Consider the following 20,011-nt stretch of genomic DNA (forward strand, 5'->3'; position numbering starts at 1 on the left):
TTTCTTGTTTTTTTAATATATTTATTTGCATTATATTTTTAACAAAACAAACATCCCCTTAAATGTTTTCATAACCGGTTGACCATGACGCAGATCATTGAAGCGTGACGGCAGCTGAAGATCTAAAAAACAAAATAAAACAAAACTGCCGTTTTGCTAATACAAACTAAAAAGTTATTATTTGTGAGATGGTGCCTAATTTTATTTAAATGTTTGACAGTTAGTTTTTGCTGATCATCATGGAAGATCGTTGCAATGACAGCTTGTTGGAAGATTTCATGGACATTGTTTACAAATGTAAAAAGTGCCTTCTGGCGTTTTCAGACAAGGTGCTATTGCTTGAACACATTACGACCACTCATACAAACAAAACAAGCGAGGTAAGAGTTAATACAGATTTTAACTTGAAGACCCCCCTAAAGTAATACATATTTGTAGTTTAAATTGCCAAGTTGGTTGAAATACACATTGTTTTATTGACTTTCACGTCTTATATTATTTTTAAAAATTGAGGTATTCATCTAATTTTTCTACTTTTGCAAACAAATTTCTTGCTATATGTTGCATATTTATTTTTTGTAGTTAATTTATTGCTCATAATCAGATGATTTTACCAATTAAAAGAGTATAATGTTTTGGGACTTAACTCGAAATTCCCACGTTTTTGGCAAGTGCTGATTAATAGATAAATACAGTTTCAGGACACATACCTACCCGACTGGCAAGTACTAATTTTAATTAATTATCAACCCCACTTTAATTTTACACGATTCCCTATTAATAACACTGCCATTTCTCGATTTGATGATAATTAATAAGTCGTTCTTTATTTAGACTTTAGCAACAACTACAACAAAGTTAGGAGTATGGCAAGAGCCAGATACAAATGTGGAGGACCGATTTGCTGAGTCAGATGAACAGAGTGCTGAGTCACAGGAACAAGACATTGGGTCACAGGAACAAAATGCTGAGTCACATAGTCAGAATCAGCTTAGCATTATAACAACCAGAAGCAAATCCTCTCATGAAAAGGTTTGTGATAATTTGCTTTTCAACATTAACTATCTATTGCAGGGGTTCTTAAACTTTTTTTACGGTGGACCCCTATCGTGTGGACCACTGTCGCAAAAAAAAATCAAAAATGATGTCACAAATTGACGTAACAGTAGAAATAGACTTCATAAATCTGCTGATTTCGGTCCAAAAATGTAGAAGTGAAATGGAGTCTAAATAGCATTCAGTGCAAAACCATTTTATTTAAAAAAATGATTACTTTTAAAAATACACTAATATTTTAAGTAGGCCTTTATGGACCCCTTAAAACTAGTTCACGTACCCCCAAGGGGTCCATGGACCCAGTTTAAGAACCCCTGATCCATTGGCACATACACGCTTTTTTTTGTTATAAATGCCATGTTTGTGATCATGATTAGACTTGGGCAACTGGATAATTCTAGTTTTCTTATTCAAAAATTGGTAGAGAATTAGGCTAATTAAAATTCTAACTTAGCTCGATTTTTTTTCGATTTTTTTAACAACTTTTAGGTTATTTTTACAGTCTTAATAGTATAGGCTATGCTAAAATCTTTAAAAATTGGCACGGGAAGCCTTGCCATTTATGATTTAACTAGAATATATTGAGATCTAAACTTAACTGATTGTGAATAATTAAATGTAATTCTAGTTCAAATTCTAGGTTTCCAATAATTTAATAATTCTAATTGTAATGTAATTTAAAATAAAATAAAATGATCTAATTGTAATGTAATTTGGAATAATTGAAATGCTCTTTTTTAATTCTAACTTATCTTTAAAAAGCTAAAGTAAATCCAATTGTTCAAGTCTAATCACCACACATTTACAAGTTTGGCATTTACTTTTATTCGCAGAGAAACATCCTGCCGGATAACACTGTGAAACCAGAAGAACAGACATTTACTGGTAAAGGTTTTACATTATATATTTTAAAGTAGGCATACCTTATTCCTAGTTTGCATATGGACAACTGTTCTTGGTGGTGCTTTTTTCAGATTCGCATACCTGATTTTAACTTGTTTTATGTTTTTAATTACTTGTTTAGCCTGTGCTCTTGTAAGACCAAAACGACAAAAACTTGAATCAGCGACCATCAAACCATGGCAATGCACAAAGTGTGATGCCAGCTTTAAGTTGAAAAAACACATGCAAAAACATTTCAATAAGGTTCACAAACAAGCGAAGAGAAAGTGTCCAAAGTGCCCAGTAAAGTAAATAAATATGTTTTTTTGTTCTTTGTCTAAGGTAAATTTATAGCATAAGAGGTATTCAAATGGGTATGACAGTTGTAAAATACTTAATTAAAATTTTTACTTTTTAAAGCTAGATAAGACTTTTGCTAACATTTTTTTCTTTTAAAAATTATTCAAATGTAAGAAAAATGTTGTTGCAAAACCTCCATTTTAATTGTTCTCAAAATGGAATTAAAAAATACTATCTTATGCTTTTTAGTGGACCGCAGATCGTAAATAAATTTCCTACTAATTCATTACCCTATTATCGAAATGTCTTAAATCGTTATGGTTGTATGTAATATTATTTGTAAAACTTTTTATCTTTGCTCAGTAATAAACAGTCTAATGTTAATACCAATTGAAGAAATTGTGTTTGACTTATTTATAAATAAACAAAATATAAAAAGGAAAATATAATAAAACCACCATTTTGTTTGTTACCAAAATTAGTTTAAAATTTACTATCTTATGCTTTTTATATTTGCCTTGTAATAAACATTCTAATGCTAATACCAGTTGTAGAAATTGTAGTGTTCTTATTCAAAAATAAACTTTACCAAAAAGTGTAGATTGCAACTACAAACTTATATGTTGCAGATGTGCTACTAAAGAAGAACTGAATACCCACATTCACAGCCACTACATGTCAACACTAAAATGTGTAATGTGCGACTACTCAAATCCGCACTGGCACAGAATTAAAAAGCATATGGAGGTGATAATTTCTAAACGCTGCGATGTTTAATGCAAGTTGCTGATGTTCCTAAAATTTAATAATAACCCTTAATGTTGCAACAATTTGATGTTACTTTTGTGCTGTAGAAGATACTAAGGTGAAAAAATTGGTTTGTTACCATTAGTAATATCTTATACTATCGGATCAGAGCCTATAGTAGGGTGGTATTGCTGCCGATCCGATGCCAAATTAATGTGGGATTTTCAGGTATGGTTTGGGACCCAAAGCAGTGATTTTTACCTTGAAATGTAAATTTATAAATAATATTAGGTTAAAATCTGGAGGTAACTAATCTAATTTTGTATATACCAAATAGCGCAATATACCAAATAGCGTAGTTTTATTTAAAGTGCAATATAGGTAAAAAATTAATAATTTCTACAGACCCACAACAATGGTGACAAGTACGCTTGCGATAAATGCGACATGACATTCGGTGGTGCTTCAACTCTAAACTATCACAAGTAAGTCAAATACTAAAATACATGAAAGATTGTATGCATATTAGAATCATCAACTGTTGCATTTGTGTTTTCTTAGCGAATATTTAAGTTAGAAAGTTTAAAATTGTATGGGAGTGTTGTAATTCATGTAGTTTTTTTATTAATATTAAATTAGCATTTACTGCCTTTTTTATTGGCAAGTTTAAAAATGATTATTAAAGTTAAGGACGCTGCACGATTTTGTAAATTCCCCTAACTTTTATGGTTTCTTTACTTTTGCAAATAAAGAGCAGACAACCCTGAAAATACTGCTTGCCAACAATCGTAAGGTATTGGTCATAAGTAGCGATCTCCGATATTTGACATTTTATTTCAATACAGATACCCGATATTTTGGACATAATGTATCGCGATCATTACTATGCGAAACTATTCAAAATAAATTAATTCGAAGTGTACAACAGCTTTTTTTTTTAGTTTATTAGGCAAACATTTTCTTGAGCTTTACGAAGTTTAATTTTAAGTTGTTAAATTAAATATTTTTTTTTAATTTTTAAGGCAGAAGTCATTGCTTGGGATCGCAAATCATGGCTGAAGGTCCTATATTAATTTGGTATCGGCCATTTACTGATACCACCCTTGTATCGGACGAATACCGTTAACGCGACTGGGCATCGGATATTGGCTTCGAACCGTTATTATCGGACATCTGTAGTAATAAGTAATAGGTAGGGCCCGCAAAAGTCAATAAAGTTAAAATTTTTTAAGGAGCTCGCCTGTCCATGAATCAAAGAATAAAGTTGTTTTCAGCACCTAAGGGACTGTTTCTAAGAAGTTTATAGGTCAAAATAAAGTTAAAATTTACAATAAAGTTAAATTTTTTAAAAAGTCAAAATTTGTCAAATTATGGTTTTTGACAAAGTTTTTTGTGTTTCTTGAGAGTAACTTTTGAAAAAATCGTCATGGAAGCATTGTTAATCAGGAACTGCGACACAAGTAGCGATATTAATCTATCAAACCAGGAAGTATGTAACAATGCCCATTTGTTCATTTTATTTATTCGTAGTTACGTATTTGAATAATTCTTGTTAAACGTGGTCTTTTCGAAGATCAAGAGTTTGGATCTTTGGAATAGCCTACTGACATTCTGTGATACAAAAATGCCTAAGCAAGCTAAATCTATCGCCAGAAAACACAAAGCATTTTTTAAATCCAAAAAACACCTTGACTTTTCGAGAAAATATTACGTTTGGGTTTGAAGGGTAACTGGCATCAATTCAAGGCAGAACTGTGACCTCTACAAACAAGCAATTTTGTTAAGTTAAAATAAAGTTAAAATTTGATAAAAATAAAGTTAAAAAATTCTTTTTTTAGGTTAAAATAAAAATGTCCCTAGTAATAGGGAATAAAATATATTTTCCAACACCAGATAGTACGCTGTCAGAAAAGGAAAAACACTTACTGAAACGTATCGTAAGTGCGTTTCAGGAGCACATCAAATCCTAACCATAAAATTGTTCAAATGACAGGCGCTTTAACCACTTGGGCGGCGTCCATCTGTGCGACGAATGTGGTTTCAGCGCCCCCTCGCAGTACTGGCTCGTCCAGCACCAGATGAAGGAACACAGGAACCAGGTCGTCTGCCCGATTTGCCTCCACAAATGCGACAACGAGGTACACCGGGCCCTTTGTTTCTCAACCTAAGGGTCGCGACCGAAAGTTGGGTGAAAGCAAATTTTTGCCTAAAGCTTGAAAAAAAAACGTTAAAGCAAATGTTTCATAGTCATTACTTAGTCATGACGTCATTTGGTATCAGATCTGATCGCGATACTTTTCTCCCGGTTATCGATATCGGATTAAAATGTAAAATATCGAAAATTCCTAAGAGCATGCCTCCACCACAACAAAAAAGCTACAAAAGCCGCAACAAGCATACTACTTAGCTGGCCGCATTTTGAAGTTGCATGACACCTTTTCAGGTCTGACGTTTCAAAGTTACGTCATTACGTGACGTCATGAAACAATGAATCTTGGAAACACTGTGTTTCTCAAATTTGCTGCTGAAATCCGCTATTAACGCGAAAAAAATTGAGTTTGTTTTGTTTAAATTGGAAAAACGTTTAATTTATAAAATGACGAATTGGATTAGATAAATAAAAGAGGTGCAAAAATATAATTTTGGGCATTTTGCTTTAACATTGTCACCGATCAAAATATGCGACAATTTTCCAAAACAATATTTAACCGAAATATAGTAGTGAGAATGTCTAAGCCCATACAGAAATAAGTAGCGTTTCTAATATTTCGAAGAACTCTTTATTCATTTTCAGCATAATTGTTCTAAATATACCGAAAGCTATTGCAGACTCTTCACCGATTCTGTCTATCAATAATGCAAGCAGGACAGGCTAGAAAAACAACTGGCCTGCAGTGAGGTTCGAACTCACGACCTCCGGTCAAGGACGGTCCCGGCCGTAATCGTTGGTCAAAAACCAGCTTCAGAAGGGCTAGATTTCAGTTGTAAACACACATATGTGTGTTCATGTTTTATTGGATAATTGTTCTAAAGCAGTAAAAATAAAGATATATGCTACATACTTCGGAATAGGAGTTGCTGTTCTTACTATACGTCTTACTACAACCTCCAACCATTATGCTCCATAGAAAATAGAGTTTGTTAAAATGTAGTTGGCTGTCTTTAAAGCGGTCGCCAACTGAACACTTGTTCTTTTTCAAGATCGACATGGCCACCCACAACCGCGAACGTCACGGCAACGGCTTCGCGTGCAAAAGTTGCGCAACGGGGGTCAAGGGTGGGGCCCAGGGGCCTGGAGGGGAAGCCCCGGCGAATTTCACCACCCAGGCCGAACTGTTACTCCACATGCAGCAATCGCATCCCAACGACAAGTGCTTTTTCTGCGACAAGTGCAACTACGTGGCTAAGTAAGTTAAAGAGACGCTGTACTATGCATACTTGGACAACTAGATAATTCTAGTTTTCTAATTCATTGATTTAGAGCAGTGGTTCTCAACCTTTTTTTCTTTCGTGGCCCATTTACGTTGCAAAAAAATTCTGTGGCCCAATAGTTTTATAACATGAAAAAACAAAATAGGTTTGGAACAAAGGACAGCAGAACATATTTTAAAACAGATTATTTATTCAACCGTGTATTAGTGAGATACTTGCGGCTGAACAATAAATTTACATTCCTTTTTAATTCCTCCCCAAGCCATTATTCCTGTAAAATTAAATATAGTGACACAAATGAAACTAAATCTAGCTTTTTTAAATTGTTCTGTGGCCCACCTTAAATGTTGTTATGGCCCACTGGTTGAGAACCGCTGAATTATCGGCTAATTCTAATTCTAATCTAACTTGTGAATTGCTTGTGTGCTCTAATTCTAATAAAATTTAAAATGCTAAAATAAATCTACTTGTCCAAGTCTGGGCACGACTCGATGACCGAACGGTCCTTTAGCTGTCCTTGTGTTATTCTTTATGTTATTCAATTTTCAACGTTTTTGCAAAGATGCACAAAAATAAATTGAATCTGAAATCTGTACAAGTAGAACTAAATGGCGTTCAAAACCCGATGCAAATAATTTGCATCCAGACAGACTTCGACAAATAGATTTATTTTGTGTTTTTACAATTAGATTAGATTTAAATTCGGACATTTCAGTTAAAAAAACAACCCGAAGTTAAACTAGAAATTGAACTGGAATTCTATTTAATTGTTCAAGATTGATTCCCTACGACGGCCCTCAGTCAAAATGTGAGAATTTATACAGCAAATTTGGTTTAAAACCCCAAAATTTTCGCTCGCTTTGTTTTTCGGCGTAATACACATTGTAAAACATCGCCGTAAATGTTTATTAATTTTTTATAAAACTATCCGGCAAAAATCGTTTCCTTTCAGACAGCGCCAGCACCTCACCAAGCACATGTACATGCATACGGGCGAGAGACCTTACAAGTGCAACCACGAAGGATGTGATTTCGAAACGCGAGATCACAGAAACCTCAAACAGGTAAAACGCATTACGATTGCTTGAAAAAGCTAGTTCGGGAAAACATTAAGGGTGAAAAAGGGTCTGTTAAGCATGGAGTCGGACTGTTTGACTTTGCTGTTTCAGTTCCGGTTCGGGTTCAAGGATTTTTTCGGAATCAGGTTTCAGTTCGAATCAATTTAAAAGTTCCGGTTCAGGTCAGGTTTGACTAAATTTATTTTCAAAACCGGTTTATAAAGTTCCGGTTCGGATACCATATGAGGTGCATTAAAACCTAAAAATGTGGGTCAATAAATGTGGATAATAGTAAAATTGTAACTGGTATTTCATCTAAGTTTTGTAACCTACTAAAAAACAAAACGATTGTGTGGCAACCCTGTTTTACACCCACAGCACAAGGTGGTTAAGCATCGAAAGCCGGGTGAGCTGGTTTGTCGTCAATGCAGATTCGTCACTACAAGCCAAAACGAGTGGGACATCCACAGAGCTATGCACCACATGAAGGTTTGTGCGTTTGTTTTACGTCGGAGTCACCTCTGTGTAGTTTCTAGCAACACTCTGCCACTAATAGTCTTTTATATTAAAAGTAACCATCTTGCGCTTGCTTGTAAGGTACCTTTCATGTCAATACTTTTCTAGTAAATCTAGATTTTTTTCAAAAAAAACATATACCTGTTACACAGATCGTTACTTATTTCCTTTAGCTAAATATTTCTTTAATTTTCGCTTTGTTGCAGGATTTTACACTTTTAACCTTTATATTTGACATTTTTCTATTATCTATACTCTTTTCACAGGTTTCTCCCTATTTTTTCGTAATATTGGTGTTTTGCTATAATATTTTTTCTATAGAATATATTTTTTGACATGTCACGAGACCTATATATGTCAAACCTTTTATCCGTTATTCTTTACCTGTGATTAATTTGACTCTCTAAGGGAGTAATCTAAAACTTTCATTCGATTCATTCGAATTAAGAAACTGATGATGCCTTGTAGGCGAAACTTATATTTCTGTTTAAATTTAAGAAATGATTTTATGTTTTACCTGGTTTTATAAACAGTCTTAAGATCATCCGTTACGAAAACAAGCATCTTTCTTTTACATTTTATTGTCTGTAACACAATAAAAATGTTTTTTTATTTTTCTGAGATTCCTTATTACCTAAAGTGTTTAAGCTCTAAGGGAGAAATGGATTAGATGCTATCATAAGTCCAAAAGTCCAACTTTTAAGTTCTAGTCAAACATAGTATAAATATCAAAGCCCATACAGAAGTCAACATGATGTCGAAAATCAATAAAGAAGTGTTCGAAACGCTTAAAATGCCACCCAAATCCAACTCTATATTTTGTTTATCGTCTTTACAAAACAGCACACTGTGTATTCACCCACAGATCTCCTCATTCTTAATATTGTTTTTACACAGATCTACTCATGCAAGGAATGCGACTTTACGTCGCCAAACAGCGCCTCCGTGCGGCGGCACCGGTTGGCCAAGCACGTGACTGGCGACCAGATGCGCTACCCCTGTCCCCACTGCGCCTACAAAAGCAACCTCAAGGAAAGCTTGCTCAAACACCTTCTAACACACGTGATCAGGGATAGCAACTTCAAGTGTGCGGTGAGTGCGGCCACAGACTAACTTAATTTGAATAGGGTGTTGGAAAAGTGTAGCAACAATCATTTTGAAATGACTTTAGTCCCAGTCATGTCGTTTTTAAAACAACTCAAGTCATTGTAAAATTACTCAAGTCCAAGTGAAGTCATTTGAAGAACAAATCAAGTCCAGGTCAAGTCGTTTGTAAAATAACCAAGGCCCAGTCAAAGTCATTTTGAAATGACTGAAGTCCCTATCAAGTCGTTTGTAAAGTTACTTAAGTCCAAGTTAGGTCGTTTGTAAATTAACCTCAAGTCCAAGTCAAGTCGTTTTGAATAAATAACAAGTCAAGTCAATTCCAAGTCAAGTCTTTTTATACAAAACTAAACGTTATCTTTCAAAGTTGGTAAACTCGTCCGATTAATGAGCATTAAGGCCCGTTTACACTACAGCTGCACTGAGCTGCGCTGGGCGTAATTTGCATTTAAATTCTATTGTGGCGAGCGTTTCACGCTTTGCTAAACTCAAGCCCCGTGCAGCTATAGAAAAACGTTACGTTTGGAGCGATTTTTACGCCCACCGCAGCTGAGTGCAGCTGTAGTGAAAAAATTCCACGCCCAGCGCAGCACAGTGCAGCTGTAGTATAAATTGGCCTTTAACCTAACTAAAAAACAACAAAAACGGAGAGTTTAGGAAGAAAATTGTTTTGCGTGCAAAAATAAATAAATAGCCCTTTTTTATAAAAGTCATTTGTTCAGAGACTTTAGTCACGTCAAGGCATTTAAAAACAGTGACATAAGTCAACTAAATGACCTAACTCATTACAACAATGTTGCATGGCCCCTCGTATTTATCCCGAAATTGTGTTTTGGTGTTTTAAATATACTATTACTTCACCGGGACTCCTTCGAGATTAACCGAATCAGTCAACAAAAAGTGCGATTTTTTGTTCAAGCAAGGCAAGGCTAGAAAAACTAGTCCGCTGTAAAGTTTGAAGCCACAACCTCGGCCATTATGGTTTCTCAACTTGCTCCTCTCTGATCCTTTGTAGCTTAGAAAATAGAGTTTCGGCCATATTATGGTATGGCCGAATTCGAACCTCACCGCAGGCTGGTTTTTCTAGCCGAGCTTGCTTGAATCGATCGACTGACTTGGTTAGTCTGTCGAAGTCTCCCTGTGTTCTATGGTAGGCTGTTATCGTATATCAAAAATCGACCTTAGATGGGCAACATCACAGTCGGTGTACAATACATGCATGTGTTTGTATCATTCATTTCATCAACATAAACATGGTAGATTAGAAAAACGCAAAAGCCAGCCTATTTATTTTATGTAGGGATGTTTGAGACTTGATAAACGGAACGGCCACCCGAGCCGATACAAATGATCAAATCAGCTGTTTCCAAAATATTAGCCTAAAAAGTTTTTTGTGTCTGTGTTAGATCGAAAAGCTTGATTGAAATGCCCATATTGATTTAGTATCAGATCGGTGCCTATAGTTATAGTATGATACTTACACTTGGGATCAATCCAATATTAACGGACAGCCTTAATGATAAAGGTAAACACATATTGGCTAGATTCGACTATGGTTATCAAACTAGGGTCGGTGAGGAAGTTTTATACTAATATCTAGTTTTATTGAATTGTTAAGGTATTTTATCTGAATAACAACCTTCCCATTGACTCTTAATTATAATGACTGAAAAAGCTTGTATGTACAACCATAGTTTTCCTCATTTGCTCGTTTTAAAAAGTTATGTATTCCACCTTAAATTTTTAGGAAGCAAAATAATTTCGTCAGGTAGAAAAGTTTGAGAAACATTGTACTGGAGTAGCGATTTTTAAAGTGGAATCCTCCAAACAATTGGGGTATTTTAATCATTTTCTGCGAATAAAAAGCCTAATTTCAAACCCAACCTAAAATAGATGTTGGAATCAAGTGACCTCAGTAAATCCATTTCAATAAACCTATATATGAGTACTTTTTGGTTTTAATTATTGGACATATTAAAATGATTGTAAGAAGTCTGCAAGTGCAACATATTTTTTAATTTTACTGATCCATAAATAATTAGTTGTTATGTTATAAATAAATAGTTAAAATAATCTGATCGCTAACCTTGCAGATGTGGCAGTATTTGATATAAACCCCGAACTTGAACAAACCAAGTACAGTTGTACAAATCCAATTAAAAAATTCAATTGGTCTCGAGGCATGAATTAGTGAAAGACATAATAAAAAGTTGTTTAAAACACGTTTTAGCATAATGTTTGGCAGGCTAACATTTGAAATGTAGGATGTCCTCTGAACATTTTACCTAATTGCTGTACCACGGTACTTTAAAATTACTAAACGCAGGTCGCGTCATTTTTCTATGTAGGATTTTTGCACCATAAAGAGTAGACTTCGACCGATGTCACTTTTTTGGACCGATACCCGATTTTTTACAATTTTGTCACCGATACCGATTTTTATATACCTGGAAAATGTTCAAAATATTGAATTAATTGAAAATAAAATCCAAATACCACTTTATTTTATGTACCTTTACTAATTATTAAACTATTATTTTGCATATTAACTTGGCGTGATGCTAAAAGTCAAATTATTTTTAATCAAAAAACAGGTAAGTTGTTTAATGTACAGGAAAAATTATATCATATTTTTGTACTAAAATATCGGCCTACATTTCGATACTGATATATCGGTAGAAGCCAAATATCGGCCGATATTATCGATCTATCTCCAATTAGGAGTATACATTTCTCTTACAAAACTGGCCGGACTTTTGCCAATAAATAATACTAGCCATGTACGTTTCATTGGCGGTACAAATTTAAGTTGACCAAAATTATTCTTATAAAAAATACAAGTCAATGTTACACAAATTTATATGGTTTGCTGTTGTGTTACTCTGTTCTTTGGCACATTCACAAAAAATGGAGCATACGTCTTTATTTATCAATAAGCACAACAAATGGCAACGAATAATAAAAAGTGAATAAAGTAACCTACAGATGAATGTTTTATAACCTTCAGGTTTGCTTATTTCTCAAATTAATTCTGACGAGTAGTTTCGAAATAAATGACAAGTGACAAATGTGTTTTGTACAATTGCTCGCCTTCATATGAAAATTCCATAAGTTATGAAAATTAACACAAACATGCAAACATCTCAGATCTCTATGCAATGTGCTACAACCTCATGACAAATAAGTTGTAATGCAAAAAATTGGGTTGAGAAGTTTAAAAAATAATATTTGGCCTTATAGAAAGGATTTGTTTACAAACATATTGCAGTCAGAAATGTATTTATATGTTACAAGCGTTTTTGCTAATTAACCAACTACAATACCATTCACAATACATTTAACATGATACTTTAATAAAAAACAAAATTTGCAACTTGTTTACATTTACATGAAAAACAAGACAAAACAAAATCTTGGGAATACATTATAAAATTTATAAAAAAAATGGTCACTTTTTAAGTGAGGACAAGGTTGCCAACAGGGGAATATACAGAACAGGGTAATATACAGAAATACAACAAAGTCGTAACAAAGGTTGACACTTAACACTTTTATATTGTAACAGTTTGCTAAAAAGAAAAATTATGCAGCACCAGAAAATTTTTTTTGTGACTCCCGCCACTCACTGTAAAGCAATGGTTTTTAACCACAGGGGCATGAAGCTATTTTTAGGAGAGCTTTAATGGCAATATTTGGTATAATTTTTCCTATGTTGATAAGTTTACCTTCATGATATCCTATGCTTCAATGCAGTCTCATGGTGTGCATAGAGGTACCAGGCCATGTCACCTCAAAGAGTTCATTTTTATCAGTCTTACAGAGGCAAATTTGAATTTTTTTTTTCAATATCTAAAATAATGGTAAAGGCACAGCGCAATTCCAAAGTGGGATGTGGCTAAAAGCATATGAAGAACAACTCCTATGAAGAATATGCCTTGGTGAAAAGACATCGACACCCCATAGCAATGTGCTACAATTTTGTGCTTTTTGTCTCATAATTAAATCTATAAAAGATGTGTCAGTTTTTTTTAATTGAGTTGGACTGCTCATAAGCTTACAGCACTGAATCGTTCTTAATGGCATTTCAAGTTTTTTTTTTACAGTGGCTTACCGCTTTACATAGGGGGCAGAGTTTTAATATGACAAAGCACGCTGGAATCAAATTTTATATGAATTTTTAATGAACTTTTGTTTTGCACCAACTTCTTTAGTTTTCTGGCTCATTTCTTTCGGCCGACATCGCCAAATCACCAGCATTCTGCCATATTGTCTTCCACTCTGACTTTCAAAGGTTTTACGACTTGTGTCAAGTTGAATGATTTGTCAGTGTCTGGATTAAGAAGCTTTATATGCCCTTGGAGTTCTCTCAAAGTTGCTAAATTTTCTACTGGGCAAGAGGCACAACTAGTAAAATTGCTTGTCGGAGTGCATCATATCTTGGTGCCGGTTTCTGTTGCCAACTCTTATAAATCGCCTGTTGCAGTATTGACACTTGTACGGTTTGGTGCTGTTGTGCGTTGCTGCATGAAGTTTAAGTTCATCTTCAGTGACGCACAGCATTTGGCAAACTCCACATACTTTGGAAAAATGTAACCTTGAATTGTGATCTAAAAGGGCTTGCCGCGATTCAAATGTAGCATTGCAAATTAAACAGTGAGATGGCTGTTCGACAATTCCCAGTGTCTTATCAACATGTGTTCTGTGGTGCCTTTTAAGGTTTGACAGATTCGAGTAAACTTTTTCACAAATATTGCATCGTGCCTCGTCGGGAACCATCACCCTCTTTTTTTTGCTTGGAATCTCCGGGACCGGAACCTCTGTTTGTTCCTGGAGACCTTTTTCCGGAAGGTTTACCAGATTTTTCTTGTCAATGCTTTGCTCTGTTTGTAACTGGGGACTATTTTCCGGAAGGTTTACCAGATTTTTCTTGTCAATGCTCTGCTCTGTTTTCAACAGGGGACCTTTTGCCGGAAGGTTTACCAAATTTTTCTTGTCGATGCTGTGCACAGTGGTCATGTGCCGTTGGCAGTTACACTTGGTCGAAAAGCTTCTGGGGCAAAACTGACAGTGGAATGGCTTTTCGCCCGTGTGTGTTCTCACATGTTTATCCAGTTCGTGTCTGTGCCTGCACTTTTTGCCGCAATAATCGCAGACAGGCTGCTTCGCATGGACAGACTTGAGGTGGTTGGCTAGTTTCATGTGGCTGGTGAATTTCCTTTTGCAGAGATGGCACAAAAAAGGCAGCATACAATTGTCGTTGTTTTTTTTCTTGGCCCTCGCATGCAACGCTAAATGTTTATTAAGTGCTTTCATTGTAGAAAAGCTCTCATTGCAAACCTCACATGTTTTGCTGTTCTGTTTAAGCCATTCCTCATGTGTCAACCCTTCCACATCAGAGATGCTGGAATCGTCCGAATTTTCATCATTTTTGTTGCCCGTTGACTGGTCCATATCCTGTTTGGCTTTGTTACATAAATGCAACACTCCTAAACATTTAATTTTTCAGTTTAAAATTCCTACTGAAGTTTTAAAGACTGTTCTGGTTTAACTTGTTGGCTTCGATGAGCGATTGAGTTTGATGTTAGTATGGAATCTGCTTAGCTACGCCAATCTGTTTCCTACAAACAATGATTTATAACAAAACAATGGTAAATACTGGGCCAGAAATTAAGCAGCTTTTTACTTTATTTTCATAGTTTTTGTTTGGAGCATGGTTGAATTGTGGTACTAAAAATAATGCTATTTGTGGCAAATTACGCTGATATCTCGGGTGTGCAGCACCAAATTTTGAGCTTCAATTATGTTTTTTTGCGCACCTTGCAATGCTCTTGTTTCGGCGCTCGTCTAAAATCCTACAACAACGAACATTATTTGGGTTTGCGTTTTGGTAGGTCAAGCAATATTATTAAATAATAATACTTGACCCACCCTCACCTAAATACTAACCGACACCCTGACTAACCCAAATATTATGCCCTCCCTGAATTAATTATTAAAGCAAAAAAACAATATTTGGGATAAGGTGTTGTATTTTTTATTTGCACCTTGAAACTTTATCCAAATCAGGTTTAGATAAAATGTTCACGTTGCAAAATACATACGTTACGGAAAGCTAAACAAACATTTTGCAGAAACTAAAATAAAAACATCAACTGGTAAAAAAATAACTGGATACCACACAAAAAAAAATATTTTGGTATTAGCTATTTGTTAAAATGTGGTGCGTTGGTTGGCGTTAAACATATAAAAATGGCAAACGGCATATTGCAAGTGTAAAAAACATAATTTCTGATCTTAGGTTTTTTATTGTTTGTCGAATTTGCGTAAATTACACAAAAACAATTGTTATGGTATTCGGTAATGTAAATTTTTGCAATTATGCACAAATTCTGCAAAATGCGATTACAGAAAAAAGAAAACAATAACAAAGTTTAAAATTTTGTTGTAAGACAACTAAAAAAAGAAAAAAATGACATCATTTGTGATTTTAAATGCAGTTTTGTGACGAAACCATGGTCGAACGCGACGAAATGAAGCGCCACCTTGCGGAAACGCATCCGCACAAAACTGTCCACATGTGTCCCCATTGCACCTACATAACTCCGAAGCTACAGTTTCACCGCCAGCACATCGCCAAACACACGTGAGTGATTTAACTTTTAATTGTGAATTGCCTATTCTTGAATTATAATACTTTTTGAATTCCAACTTGATGATGTCTTCCGCCGATACATTTTATTTCATTGTTGAAAAATGTTTTTGTAATTAACTGATTTAAAAAATAAATACAAAAAGTTGAGCATATAAATGACCTGATAAATAATTCAGGATTACAACTAGAAACGTTAATTTGGTTATATATATATATTTATTTTAAGTAATGTTGGTTTTTAAACTACTAACGATGAAAGTGTTAAGAAATGTTAAATATTTTACTAGATGCAAAGTTAAAGTTTTTTGCACTTTGTCGCGGACCAGATATGAATTTCGTGTGGAACTTCATTAACTCTGTAATTTTTAAATAAGTTTCTTCAAAGTTTAGTTGGAAATTGCATTTGGAAACATTTTAACTGTACTTTATCCTCATTAGGGAAATAATTATGCCGCGGGCCGTAGCTTGGTCCCCCCTGGTTGAGATTCGTCATAGACTAAACTGTAAATGCCCTTTTTTTCTTTAGCCCCGGCCAAGGCAAGCCATTTACCTGCAGCCACTGCCCTTACGCCGGTCGTACCCTGGTACTACTCAACAGCCACATCGCCAACAAGCATTCCGATCCAAGGCAGGACTTTGAAGCCGGGAAAACAACTGTCGTAGGTGAGATCGATATGCTTGCTGCAGGGTTTGGGTACTTTCGCGGTCTCTCTGACTTGCTAACACCTATCAGGATTGTCTAAAAATCTATATACATTTATCAGAAGTTTTAGAAAGACTGTCCGATATGATAACAACTATTTCAGTATTCAAATTTACCGAGTTAAAAGGGATTTAATAAGGTAGCAAATATGAAAAGCATGTATAGGTCATTAAAATCACAATATGAAGCTCTAAATTGCTTTATGATAACAATTCATTCAATTTGCATGTTCCCGTAACATTTTTGCAGGGAAATATCTTCAACGATGTAAAAACGCTTCGTTTAATCTACTAGGATACCACAATGGTTGGGCATATTTACGTAAATAAAAACGTTAGCAAATGTTGGCCTAATAAGCAGGAAACTATGACAAATTGACCGTACAGTTTTAGTAACTTTGCTTTCTTGGACAAGTAATGACGTCATTGGTATGGGGTCGAAATGCGATAACCTTCACTTCAAATATCGGGTATCAGAATAAAAAGCATTGGGCATCCGAAAGTATTTGCATACTTGCAACGGTTTAAAGCACTGCTGCGGAGTCGGAGTCAGGACTCGAGGAGTCGGTTTGTTTTTGCTGGAGTCGGACTCGGGCAGCGTAAAACTACCCGAGTCCCGAGTCCGACATGCGCATGCGCAGTACCGAATTTTAAAACTAATATGGCCGCCAAATGGAAATTGTAAAGGTGGAATATTATATGGCGGAATTTTTTCCAACCATGTATTGCGAGTGAATGAATTATACGACACCCCTATAAGTGGATTGCTGAATATACACGTTTTTTGGTTACGTAAATTGGTGAAATACAGGCTGAAGTGTCCGGGCTGGACTCGGGACCTTACAAAATTGAACATTTGACCGGAGTCGGACTCGGGACTCGGGAGTCGGACTCGGGTTATTTTTAACCGACTCCGCAGCCCTGGTTTAAAGCAGTGGTTCTCAACTGGGTTGCCGCGGCGGTACTATTTCTAATGCTTAAGGGTGCCAAGGCCGAGGCATATTTAAGAATCTGATATTTGCTAACTCTTAACTTTTTGTGTAAGATAAGAGTGGTATAAATCCAATTATAACCTCGTGGGTTGTGTAGAATTGATGTGTATTGTTCCATTTTTTTTTGTTATTTTAGTGAATTACCTAAGGAAAAGGAAAATTCTTGTACGGGTGCCGCAATCTATTTAGGGATTATAAGAGAGGGATTATTTGTGGTGAGGCAAATGAAAGTTTTAAACAGATCTAAAACTTTATATATTGCTATAAGTGCTGTTCCCGTTTTCAATTTCGCGTAACTTGTAACGCTTTTGTTTTTTGTGCAGTGTCAGAAGCGTGGGGCGAAAGTATTCACCAAACGCCATTCACAGCTCTAGTGGCCGCCTCCAACATGCTTAAAGAAGCACAAGAACAGCAACCCCAGTTCGCCAGTCAGGTATCATGCATTTGCCTATTCACTCTTACGTTGCCCAATCCTACTTCAGGAAACTAGAATGTAAACTAACGTTTGAATTAGAATTATTTTCAAATCACAGTTGCGTTTCTCACGAAATATTTCACCTTTATGGCTGAATAATAAGGCTTGCTTTAGAGAAAAACGAAAATTAAATTAGAGTTAGAATAAGGGCATACAGACAATTCAATTTAGATTATAAATTTAATTTGCGGCTTAATGTTCTAACTCTTTGAACTAGGATACTAGATTGTCCAATCTTTGTTGATAGCCGTATTTGTCTAATTCTAAATCTGGAAATCAGGTAGCACTCTTTCACGACAAGTTGTATTAAAGTCTTGACGAGTTTTTCGCGCAACCGTGTTCATAAGGTCAAAGTAGAAATGCTGCATTTCTGCCTTTTTGTCGTTAAAGGGTGCCACCTGATTTTGAGATGTGAATTGTTCAAGTCTGCTTTTTAACCTGTTAATTTTTCTTCTATAACGCAACTTTACGAGTCCAATATATAAACTGTTGCTACCTGGCCTAGTAATATCAAGTCGCCTTCGTCAAGGTGAGTAAAATCCTTTGTGTGTTTTTCCATTTATTGTACGAGCGTTTAAGGTTATTCACCCTGGCGAAGGCGACTTGCATAGGTTGCCGAAACGTTGGTAAAGAATTACAATAACCAAAGGATCTGTTTTTTATTTGTTTATTTTACGAATGCAACTAAATCTTTCGCAGCGTCCCGAGGAAATAGTTACCGATCCAGCTTTGGTTGCCAACATTCCCCATTCTCTGAATTCCTCTCTATCCGATCCACCAGTCGTCATTGAGCTGCTATCACACTCCCGCCAACAAGCATCGTGACACCTGGTGACCTCGCTTCAACGGCCCGGAGTAACCCCTGCGACCCGGAGTAACCCCTGTGACTCTGGGTGTCATCCCTTTGGCGGTCTTAGCTGTGTTGGCATTTGTAGCAGACTTTTTGTTGTTTCTTCAATAATACACAACAACGTGCAGTCTGAATTCTGTGTATGTTGAAAGACTAGAAATGTTACTGTTCGAGCTATATGAAAATAAAGCTTTAAAAAAAACATAAACGCTAACAAAGTTCCACTTTTAAACAAAAAACTCTATAATCAATATTAAAAACTCAGGTTTGATAAACAGGTTTTTGACGACCACACTGATCTGTCGAAACTTTAGAACTGAAACTCAGCGAAAAAACACCCAAAATTTATCCAACCCAGGCACTTAAGGCAAGACATTTTGGGAAAGAAGTCGAATTTAACATATAAACCTAAGTTGAAACATTAATTGATTTAAATAATTACCGCCACAACAGTATAAAAAAATAGCTTATGCATACTTACATACTTTGATACGGGCGTTTAACTAAGACAGGGGAGGGGCTCTTTAACTTTTTTAACGCGAAACCATAATATTTTTGGTTTGCGCAGACCAAGGGCAGCATAAAATTTTCAGAAATGACGTCATAAATTGAGAACATAAAACTACGAAACCTGGTGTCTTTCATTTGACAAATGTAAATCTAAAGAGTCTTTAAATCCATTCAAGGAGAAATGGTTAGAGCGATTTTTTCTTTTTAATAATGCACTACGATTTTAATAAGGCATTCATGGAAACTCTAAAACTAGTCCACCAACCTCGGGTTGTCCACGAACCCCAGTTTAAGAAACCCCTGAACTAAGAAAACTATTATAGTCGAGCGTTATTCTCTTGAAGCAAGTCGCGTTCGCAATGTACCGTTTTTTACGGCCTGTAGACTTCAGATTTACGTGAGCAAATATTATGCCCGGAGAAAAACGGCCTCGAAAGCGGCCGGCTCTGTTTTGGCGCCTGGCCGTTTTCCCACGGCTTTTAAAACGGTCGTTAAAACGGACAATGGGAATAAAGAGCTTGGCCATATGGTGCTGCCGCCCCGAATACTTAGAACAAACATAATGAGTTTGAAGTAACCTGAAAGGTTTTTGTAAACCAAATTGGATCATATTATAAAGATTTTAACTCGTGGTGTAATTGGGATGTGATTAATTATGGACTAATTTAAGTATAATGTTTAAAATTGAATGTAATGTGTAGGCCTATAGGTCTCGTTCTTAAATATGTAAAGGTC

General features: G+C 35.5%; 2 protein-coding genes across 2 annotated transcripts; one reads left to right on the forward strand and one right to left on the reverse strand.

Moving 5' to 3' along the window:
* The first annotated feature begins 185 nt into the window (after nucleotides 1-185).
* On the forward strand, nucleotides 186-18,850 carry LOC146131980 (zinc finger Y-chromosomal protein-like). The gene is made up of 15 exons (XM_083396750.1): nucleotides 186-380; nucleotides 835-1,032; nucleotides 1,890-1,941; nucleotides 2,081-2,246; nucleotides 2,868-2,985; nucleotides 3,391-3,470; nucleotides 4,979-5,123; nucleotides 6,187-6,392; nucleotides 7,370-7,481; nucleotides 7,854-7,964; nucleotides 8,889-9,083; nucleotides 15,593-15,738; nucleotides 16,274-16,410; nucleotides 17,765-17,874; nucleotides 18,616-18,850. Exons 1-15 carry the CDS (start codon nucleotides 240-242, stop codon nucleotides 18,739-18,741), a joined length of 2,043 nt encoding a protein of 680 aa, XP_083252876.1. The 5' UTR covers nucleotides 186-239; the 3' UTR covers nucleotides 18,742-18,850.
* Nucleotides 12,015-14,707, reverse strand: LOC146131981 (zinc finger protein 711-like). The gene has a single exon (XM_083396751.1). It carries the CDS (start codon nucleotides 14,544-14,546, stop codon nucleotides 13,500-13,502), a length of 1,047 nt encoding a protein of 348 aa, XP_083252877.1. The 5' UTR covers nucleotides 14,547-14,707; the 3' UTR covers nucleotides 12,015-13,499.
* Nucleotides 18,851-20,011: the final 1,161 nt, after the last annotated feature.

This window comes from Ascidiella aspersa, chromosome 9 (assembly GCF_963924565.1).
Source record: "Ascidiella aspersa chromosome 9, kaAscAspe10.2, whole genome shotgun sequence".
Lineage (NCBI taxonomy): Eukaryota > Metazoa > Chordata > Ascidiacea > Phlebobranchia > Ascidiidae > Ascidiella > Ascidiella aspersa.